This window comes from Poromitra crassiceps, assembly GCF_964638095.1.
Source record: "Poromitra crassiceps genome assembly, chromosome: 8".
In the NCBI taxonomy this organism is placed as follows: domain Eukaryota; kingdom Metazoa; phylum Chordata; class Actinopteri; order Beryciformes; family Melamphaidae; genus Poromitra; species Poromitra crassiceps.
The window spans coordinates 2,806,018-2,816,506 of record NC_139629.1 but is presented as its reverse complement, the minus strand read 5'-3'; the positions used below and the strand labels follow the sequence as shown (position 1 = coordinate 2,816,506).

The window sequence follows — 10,489 nt, the reverse complement described above, 5'->3', positions numbered from 1 at the left end:
CTGGTTTTAAAGAGCAGGATCAGTCAGAGTCAGGATGAGAGAGAGAGAGAAGGTGAGGAGAGCTGGTTTTAAAGAGCAGGATCAGTCAGAGTCAGGGTGAGAGAGAGAGAGAAGGTGAGGAGAGCTGGTTTTAAAGAGCAGGATCAGTCAGAGTCAGGATGAGAGAGAGAGAGAAGGTGAGGAGAGCTGGTTTTAAAGAGCAGGATCAGTCAGAGTCAGGATGAGAGAGAGAGAGAGAAGGTGAGGAGAGCTGGTTTTAAAGAGCAGGATCAGTCAGAGTCAGGGTGAGAGAGAGAGAGAGAAGGTGAGGAGAGCTGGTTTTAAAGAGCAGGATCAGTCAGAGTCAGGATGAGAGAGAGAGAGAAGGTGAGGAGAGCTGGTTTTAAAGAGCAGGATCAGTCAGAGTCAGGATGAGAGAGAGAGAGAAGGTGAGGAGAGCTGGTTTTAAAGAGCAGGATCAGTCAGAGTCAGGATGAGAGAGAGAGAGAAGGTGAGGAGAGCTGGTTTTAAAGAGCAGGATCAGTCAGAGTCAGGATGAGAGAGAGAGAGAAGGTGAGGAGAGCTGGTTTTAAAGAGCAGGATCAGTCAGAGTCAGGATGAGAGAGAGAGAGAAGGTGAGGAGAGCTGGTTTTAAAGAGCAGGATCAGTCAGAGTCAGGGTGAGAGAGAGAGAGAGAGAAGGTGAGGAGAGCTGGTTTTAAAGAGCAGGATCAGTCAGAGTCAGGGTGAGAGAGAGAGAGAGAGAAGGTGAGGAGAGCTGGTTTTAAAGAGCAGGATCAGTCAGTCAGGATGAGAGAGAGAGAGAAGGTGAGGAGAGCTGGTTTTAAAGAGCAGGATCAGTCAGTCAGGATGAGAGAGAGAGAGAAGGTGAGGAGAGCTGGTTTTAAAGAGCAGGATCAGTCAGAGTCAGGGTGAGAGAGAGAGAGAGAAGGTGAGGAGAGCTGGTTTTAAAGAGCAGGATCAGTCAGAGTCAGGATGAGAGAGAGAGAGAAGGTGAGGAGAGCTGGTTTTAAAGAGCAGGATCAGTCAGAGTCAGGGTGAGAGAGAGAGAGAAGGTGAGGAGAGCTGGTTTTAAAGAGCAGGATCAGTCAGTCAGGATGAGAGAGAGAGAGAAGGTGAGGAGAGCTGGTTTTAAAGAGCAGGATCAGTCAGAGTCAGGATGAGAGAGAGAGAGAAGGTGAGGAGAGCTGGTTTTAAAGAGCAGGATCAGTCAGAGTCAGGGTGAGAGAGAGAGAGAAGGTGAGGAGAGCTGGTTTTAAAGAGCAGGATCAGTCAGTCAGGATGAGAGAGAGAGAGAAGGTGAGGAGAGCTGGTTTTAAAGAGCAGGATCAGTCAGAGTCAGGGTGAGAGAGAGAGAGAAGGTGAGGAGAGCTGGTTTTAAAGAGCAGGATCAGTCAGAGTCAGGGTGAGAGAGAGAGAGAAGGTGAGGAGAGCTGGTTTTAAAGAGCAGGATCAGTCAGAGTCAGGATGAGAGAGAGAGAGAAGGTGAGGAGAGCTGGTTTTAAAGAGCAGGATCAGTCAGTCAGGATGAGAGAGAGAGAGAAGGTGAGGAGAGCTGGTTTTAAAGAGCAGGATCAGTCAGAGTCAGGATGAGAGAGAGAGAGAGAGAAGGTGAGGAGAGCTGGTTTTAAAGAGCAGGATCAGTCAGAGTCAGGATGAGAGAGAGAGAGAAGGTGAGGAGAGCTGGTTTTAAAGAGCAGGATCAGTCAGAGTCAGGATGAGAGAGAGAGAGAGAGAAGGTGAGGAGAGCTGGTTTTAAAGAGCAGGATCAGTCAGAGTCAGGATGAGAGAGAGAGAGAGAGAAGGTGAGGAGAGCTGGTTTTAAAGAGCAGGATCAGTCAGAGTCAGGATGAGAGAGAGAGAGAAGGTGAGGAGAGCTGGTTTTAAAGAGCAGGATCAGTCAGAGTCAGGATGAGAGAGAGAGAGAAGGTGAGGAGAGCTGGTTTTAAAGAGCAGGATCAGTCAGAGTCAGGGTGAGAGAGAGAGAGAGAAGGTGAGGAGAGCTGGTTTTAAAGAGCAGGATCAGTCAGAGTCAGGGTGAGAGAGAGAGAGAAGGTGAGGAGAGCTGGTTTTAAAGAGCAGGATCAGTCAGAGTCAGGATGAGAGAGAGAGAGAAGGTGAGGAGAGCTGGTTTTAAAGAGCAGGATCAGTCAGAGTCAGGATGAGAGAGAGAGAGAAGGTGAGGAGAGCTGGTTTTAAAGAGCAGGATCAGTCAGAGTCAGGGTGAGAGAGAGAGAGAGAGAGAGAAGGTGAGGAGAGCTGGTTTTAAAGAGCAGGATCAGTCAGAGTCAGGGTGAGAGAGAGAGAGAGAGAAGGTGAGGAGAGCTGGTTTTAAAGAGCAGGATCAGTCAGTCAGGATGAGAGAGAGAGAGAAGGTGAGGAGAGCTGGTTTTAAAGAGCAGGATCAGTCAGTCAGGATGAGAGAGAGAGAGAAGGTGAGGAGAGCTGGTTTTAAAGAGCAGGATCAGTCAGAGTCAGGATGAGAGAGAGACAGAAGGTGAGGAGAGCTGGTTTTAAAGAGCAGGATCAGTCAGAGTCAGGATGAGAGAGAGAGAGAGAGAAGGTGAGGAGAGCTGGTTTTAAAGAGCAGGATCAGTCAGAGTCAGGATGAGAGAGAGAGAGAAGGTGAGGAGAGCTGGTTTTAAAGAGCAGGATCAGTCAGAGTCAGGATGAGAGAGAGAGAGAAGGTGAGGAGAGCTGGTTTTAAAGAGCAGGATCAGTCAGAGTCAGGATGAGAGAGAGAGAGAAGGTGAGGAGAGCTGGTTTTAAAGAGCAGGATCAGTCAGAGTCAGGGTGAGAGAGAGAGAGAGAAGGTGAGGAGAGCTGGTTTTAAAGAGCAGGATCAGTCAGAGTCAGGGTGAGAGAGAGAGAGAAGGTGAGGAGAGCTGGTTTTAAAGAGCAGGATCAGTCAGAGTCAGGATGAGAGAGAGAGAGAAGGTGAGGAGAGCTGGTTTTAAAGAGCAGGATCAGTCAGAGTCAGGATGAGAGAGAGAGAGAAGGTGAGGAGAGCTGGTTTTAAAGAGCAGGATCAGTCAGAGTCAGGGTGAGAGAGAGAGAGAGAGAAGGTGAGGAGAGCTGGTTTTAAAGAGCAGGATCAGTCAGAGTCAGGGTGAGAGAGAGAGAGAGAGAAGGTGAGGAGAGCTGGTTTTAAAGAGCAGGATCAGTCAGAGTCAGGATGAGAGAGAGAGAGAAGGTGAGGAGAGCTGGTTTTAAAGAGCAGGATCAGTCAGAGTCAGGGTGAGAGAGAGAGAGAAGGTGAGGAGAGCTGGTTTTAAAGAGCAGGATCAGTCAGTCAGGATGAGAGAGAGAGAGAAGGTGAGGAGAGCTGGTTTTAAAGAGCAGGATCAGTCAGTCAGGATGAGAGAGAGAGAGAAGGTGAGGAGAGCTGGTTTTAAAGAGCAGGATCAGTCAGAGTCAGGGTGAGAGAGAGAGAGAAGGTGAGGAGAGCTGGTTTTAAAGAGCAGGATCAGTCAGAGTTAGGATGAGAGAGAGAGAGAAGGTGAGGAGAGCTGGTTTTAAAGAGCAGGATCAGTCAGAGTCAGGATGAGAGAGAGAGAGAAGGTGAGGAGAGCTGGTTTTAAAGAGCAGGATCAGTCAGAGTCAGGATGAGAGAGAGAGAGAAGGTGAGGAGAGCTGGTTTTAAAGAGCAGGATCAGTCAGAGTCAGGATGAGAGAGAGAGAGAGAGAAGGTGAGGAGAGCTGGTTTTAAAGAGCAGGATCAGTCAGAGTCAGGATGAGAGAGAGAGAGAGAGAAGGTGAGGAGAGCTGGTTTTAAAGAGCAGGATCAGTCAGAGTCAGGATGAGAGAGAGAGAGAAGGTGAGGAGAGCTGGTTTTAAAGAGCAGGATCAGTCAGAGTCAGGATGAGAGAGAGAGAGAGAGAAGGTGAGGAGAGCTGGTTTTAAAGAGCAGGATCAGTCAGAGTCAGGATGAGAGAGAGAGAGAGAGAAGGTGAGGAGAGCTGGTTTTAAAGAGCAGGATCAGTCAGAGTCAGGATGAGAGAGAGAGAGAAGGTGAGGAGAGCTGGTTTTAAAGAGCAGGATCAGTCAGAGTCAGGATGAGAGAGAGAGAGAAGGTGAGGAGAGCTGGTTTTAAAGAGCAGGATCAGTCAGAGTCAGGATGAGAGAGAGAGAGAAGGTGAGGAGAGCTGGTTTTAAAGAGCAGGATCAGTCAGAGTCAGGATGAGAGAGAGAGAGAAGGTGAGGAGAGCTGGTTTTAAAGAGCAGGATCAGTCAGAGTCAGGATGAGAGAGAGAGAGAAGGTGAGGAGAGCTGGTTTTAAAGAGCAGGATCAGTCAGAGTCAGGATGAGAGAGAGAGAGAAGGTGAGGAGAGCTGGTTTTAAAGAGCAGGATCAGTCAGAGTCAGGATGAGAGAGAGAGAGAAGGTGAGGAGAGCTGGTTTTAAAGAGCAGGATCAGTCAGAGTCAGGATGAGAGAGAGAGAGAAGGTGAGGAGAGCTGGTTTTAAAGAGCAGGATCAGTCAGAGTCAGGATGAGAGAGAGAGAGAGAGAAGGTGAGGAGAGCTGGTTTTAAAGAGCAGGATCAGTCAGAGTCAGGATGAGAGAGAGAGAGAGAGAGAAGGTGAGGAGAGCTGGTTTTAAAGAGCAGGATCAGTCAGAGTCAGGGTGAGAGAGAGAGAGAAGGTGAGGAGAGCTGGTTTTAAAGAGCAGGATCAGTCAGAGTCAGGGTGAGAGAGAGAGAGAAGGTGAGGAGAGCTGGTTTTAAAGAGCAGGATCAGTCAGTCAGGATGAGAGAGAGAGAGAAGGTGAGGAGAGCTGGTTTTAAAGAGCAGGATCAGTCAGAGTCAGGGTGAGAGAGAGAGAGAGAAGGTGAGGAGAGCTGGGGGTGAGTCACTACAAATAGCCCTTTATTTTACTCCGAATTGGAAATGAACAGAAAATGTATTTGAACTAAGTCTTTAGTGAGGCTCGAGCTGTCACATTCAAACCAGGAGAGCACGGCCTGTTACTCTAGCGTGCTGTTCTGTTCCAGACAGTGTGTGTGATTGTGTTGCGTACAGTAACAGTATATCTCTGTTAGCAGCAGTGTTGCTGTCGCGCTGTGATGCTAATGTGATTTGACACTGATGCACATAAAGTGAGTGGCTCTTTCTAACCCTGTTTCTTTTATTGCCCTAACCACCATCCCTCTGTCTCTCTTTCTATCACCTTCTCTCCATCTAACCACCATCCCTCTGTCTCTCTTTCTATCATCTTCTCTCCATCTAACCACCATCCCTCTGTCTCTTTCTATCCATCTTCTCTCCATCTTACCTACCTCACGTCCTCACCCCTTCCTTCCCACTCTGCTAGCTTTTACACATTTAAAGGAACACTCTGCCCATTTTCAACCAGTTTTGTATCATTAGAACATCAGTAGTATATCAGAAAACTGTAAACGGTTTTGAAGTCTGTCATTTAATTGGACAGTTATTGAGTGTTAAAGTGTGGACCAGTGACATCACTGGTCCACACTAACTCAAATGAATAACTCATTCACTCAAATCAACTCTCAATAACTGTGAAACTATTCATCATTCATCTAGTTTGACAGTTATTGAGAGTTGATTTGAGTTAATGAGTTATTAATTTGAGTTAGTGTGGACCAGTGATGTCACTGGTCCACACTTTAACACTCAATAACTGTCAAATTAAATGACAGACTTCAAAACAGTTTACAGTTTTCTGATATACTACTGATGTTCTAATGATACAAAGCTGGTTGAAAATGGGCAGAGTGTTCCTTTAACTCTAAAGGTCCTTACACACCGAGCACGTTTTTTTCGTGCGATTAATTCGCACATGAATAATATTTTCCGAACCTATATCAGTCAATGCAACCGTGCATACCAACGGCGAAGTTTCGCCCAGCGTTCTTGCGGTGTTTATTTTTTCGAACCACGGTCGATTTTTCAGAAGTTCGCTTCTGACGTGTACACATCTGTGGCTGTGATTGACAGGTGGGTCAAAACTCGCATCGCAATTTCGTGCCGTATATTCGCATCGCTCTTGATGTATAAGGACCTTTATCCAGAGTGCCTTATAATGAGAGAGCTGCTGATGTTATGCTTTCAGTGCCTTGCTCACTGGCACGTTGGCAGGGCATATGGAAGTTGATTGACATAGTTCCTCTTGTAGGGCTCAAACCTTTGAGCTTTCCATTAACCCATTGATACCTGATGCAGCATATATCCCTCATTTGTGTGTGTATCCCTTTAAGACCGCGAAGCACGTCACGCGTCTTAAAGGGACACACACACAAATGCTGCACCAGGTATCAATGGGTTAAGAGACTCTCTCTGTAACCAGTAGACAATTGTCTGCCGCTAACTGCTATACCCCTTCCTGCCACCTGCAGGGCTACGGAGCTCGTATGCCAGTCAGCACAGCCAGATGGGCCAGCAGGACTTGAGGTCGGCCATGTCCCCGGACCGCCACATCACGCCCATCTATGAGGACCGCACCTTCCAGAGCCCGCTGTACCGCAGCCCCAACCACGCCCCACAGGGCGCCCTCTACAGGAGCACCTCAGGTGGGCCCCCACTTTATCTATACAACCTCAGATGGTCTCATCATGAAAGAATAGTTGCAAATCAGATGCGTATATAACTGATGCAACAGAAGCTTCTAGCACTTTCAGACGCAGCCTAGGTCAGTGACTAGGTCATGACCTAGGTCACTAGGTCACCTTCGTAAGGGTTCAAGCTTGGTAGCTACCTCTTCGCTTGTCATTGTGGGAAGTGTAACCTTCAGCAGGAAAAAGTTCTGTCAAAGCAAAGACAGATTAGTAGCCTTTGCGGGCAGTGCTTAGTCCTCCTTCGTAGGCCTCGGCGGCTTCGCTGTGCGTTATTTACAAATGTGTTTGCGGTTTCTGTCCTCCTCTAGTCTAGTGGTCAGAACATGAGCGGAAGAAAGGTTATAGCAAACAAACATGGTGGTCACGCTGTCCCAGTTCCGGATGAACAAACATGTCAACAAGAAATGGTCAATAGAGAAATGGTGGCCTTGATCTAAGATGTGTCATGGTGCCCGCCTGCTGCAGAGGAGCCAGTAAAGAGCATCTCACAGCAGAGCCTGAAGAAAGAAGAGATCTACAGCAGCTCTAACCAGAGACAGGGGATGGTGGCGATGCCTGAAGACAGCTCTGACTCTCACATCTCCTTTCTGTTCCATGCTTAATACATCAGCTCATGTCTCTCTCAGAGCACTTTTGTGAGAAAGTCTTTCTCTGCTTTCCAGCTCAGGTGCTGCTTTCTCTTCACATCTCTCTTTCCCTCTCACTCCAACTGACTTTCTGTCTGTCGGGCTCCCCCAGTGTATCAGCTTCTTTCTGTCTTTCTTTCTTTCTTTCTGTCTTTCTTTCTTTTCAGTAGCCACTTTCACACACAGATCGCGCAATATTGCCGCTCAGAAGGCCCGCAACGCCGGCAGCCTTGCCACAGAAATTGCTTTCACACAGAACCAAGCAGCCCTGTCATATCTCCGCCCCGGAGTGCGTTTTCAGAAAGCATCCACCGCTCCCGGGTTGAAACGAGGGTGAACGATGGGCGCTGAGTTTCATTACTATAATTAATCAAATTATATCCGGCAAATTAAAATGATCCTGGTCACCAAGTCCGGTGAAAATATATTTATATATTATATTATAATATAGTTATATTATAATTATAATTAGGGGTCCAAGCACGAAGTGCGTGGATCCCTATTGTATCTGTTCCGTTTATTATTATTATTATTATTATTATTCCGCCCTAAAACAGCATGCACGTCAAAAACTGTAAGGGCTACAGTAGCCAGACCTTGCACATAGGTTGGAAATGTGCCCCACTACTCAGAGACAAAAAATTTGCCATATTGGCCAGATGGTGGCGCTATAACAGACCCTTTTGCGTATTGACCCATAACTGCTGAACCGTGAGGCGTAGAATCAAAATTCCACATCTGCTGGATTCCCTGGATCAATACGCATCTATCCATATAGACCACGCCCATTTAAGTCTGCTAGATTTTCCGCCATATTGGACTTTCTCAAAAAAAAAAAAAACGAACTTGTCCTAGGCCATTTGCCCGAATAAGCCCAAACTTTTTGTGTGTCATCTCTGGACTTCCCTGATCTAAAATTGTATAAAGAATTTGGATACGTGCAACCGTCTTGAAATGATAAATGTTTAAACTTTTGATAAACAAACTCGTCCTAGGCCATTTGCCCGAATGAGCCCAAACTTTTTCTGTGTCATCTCTGGACTTCCCTGATCTAAAGACTTACAAAGAATTTGGATACGTGAAACCGTCTTGAAATGATAAATGTTTAAACTTTGACACTATGTCATCACCGATGACAGTCTTGTGACATCACTGATGATGTCATCTATGATGTCATCTATGATGTCATCCTTCCTCTACATAACATCGCGCACACACACACACACACACACACACACACACACACGCATGCACACACATATACACCTATACACACACACACACACGCCACACACACACAAACACACACACACACACACACACACACACACACACACATATACACATACACACACACACACACACACACACACATATACTCACACATATACACACACATATATACACACACACATATACACACTTACACACATATACACTAACACTACTATTACTACTGCTACTACTGCTTGAACCCGGTCAGGTCACCAAATCTCAACCAAACTTTGTGCACTTGTGCACATACCAACTCTGACTAAATGTGCAATTCAGTGTCTATATTATCTGACATACACCCCCCAAGTCACCGGAAGCTTGGACCCCGCATCGCCGCTTGCGGCTATATTTATAATTATAATTATAATTATATAATTATATTATTATATTATATATTTTCATGTGCAGGTTATAGTGTAGGCTACTGTATGAGGAACGAAAACAACCAAACATGGCCATGTAGGCTACACAGCTGCTCGTTAAGACATGAAAGAGAAAAGACCAGAGCTCAGACTGGTAATCCTTTAGTGTTCTCCAAGACAAGGTAGGCTACCGAAAAATCTTCATATTCCACCTGCATTATTACGAGAGGACGTACTGCGGATGCATGAATATATCCTGGGGAGTTGAAGATACTTTTGAGGTGAACTGGAACTGCTGTGCAATTTTTTTTTTTAAAAGCAACATTTTGGACCAACGTTGCTATTGATAAAGCAGGCTGCTGATGGATTTCTCTGTGCGCACCTGCGAGAGAGATTATTATGATATCCGAGGAGTCTATTTAACACACAGCAGGTGAGACAGACTGCAGATATGCTTTGGTTATCTTATTTCTGATGGTAGAACTTCAATCTGGAGGTGGTTTTCCCTCAGTCCTGCTGTGATTTTTTTAATGAATTAGCTGGCATTCCCGTCTTCCCGAGGCGTGCGCTTTCAGACAGACGGTCAGTTCGGGGCTATGACTACGTAACACAATTATCCACCACTCCGCTTTCACACCGGAGGCCAGGTTGACTAATTCCGCAACATTTATCGCTTTCGCAGCCTGTGTGAACGCAGCTTTCTTTACCTGTTAGTCACATGGAGAAAGCGGAAGGATGAGGGGGTCAGGGGTCATGGCTTTCCCCTTTCCCAACCCTCCCAATATTGGCACTCTGCTCTCATCCTGCCCCCCCCCTGCCTCAGACACACACACTCTGCTCTCATCCTGCCCCCCCCCCCTGCCTCAGACACACACACTCTGCTCTCATCCTGCCCCCCCCCCCTGCCTCAGACACACACACTCTGCTCTCATCCTGCCCCCCCCCCCTGCCTCAGACACACACACTCTGCTCTCATCCTGCCCCCCCCCCTGCCTCAGACACACACTCTGCTCTCATCCTGCCCCCCCCCCCTGCCTCAGACACACACACTCTGCTCTCATCCTGCCCCCCCCCCCCCCTGCCTCAGACACACACACTCTGCTCTCATCCTGCCCCCCCCCCCTGCCTCAGACACACACACTCTGCTCTCATCCTGCCCCCCCCCCCCCCCTGCCTCAGACACACACTCTGCTCTCATCCTGCCCCCCCCCCCCCCTGCCTCAGACACACACTCTGCTCTCATCCTGCCCCCCCCCCCCCCTGCCTCAGACACACACTCTGCTCTCATCCTGCCCCCCCCCTCCCTGCCTCAGACACACACTCTGCTCTCATCCTGCCCCCCCCCCCCCTGCCTCAGACACACACTCTGCTCTCATCCTGCCCCCCCCCCTGCCTCAGACACACACACTCTGCTCTCATCCTGCCCCCCCCCCCTGCCTCAGACACACACACTCTGCTCTCATCCTGCCCCCCCCCCCCCCTGCCTCAGACACACACTCTGCTCTCATCCTGCCCCCCCCCTGCCTCAGACACACACACTCTGCTCTCATCCTGGCCCCCCCCCCCCCTGCCTCAGACACACACACTCTGCTCTCATCCTGCCCCCCCCCCCCCCTGCCTCAGACACACACTCTCTGCTCTCATCCTGCCCCC

The 10,489-nt window shown here is 48.1% G+C and overlaps 1 protein-coding gene across 3 annotated transcripts in view; it reads left to right on the top strand.

Annotated features, from left to right (window-relative positions):
- The window catches only part of LOC310781274 (plakophilin-4-like), a 170,354-nt gene that overhangs the window by 113,898 nt on the left and 45,967 nt on the right, over positions 1-10,489 (top strand). For all 3 annotated transcript variants that reach the window (XM_083641863.1, XM_083641864.1, XM_083641862.1), the window contains exon 8: positions 6,355-6,528. In XM_083641863.1, coding sequence (XP_083497989.1) covers positions 6,355-6,528 — 174 coding nt within the window. The remainder of the gene's footprint in view (positions 1-6,354; positions 6,529-10,489) is intronic.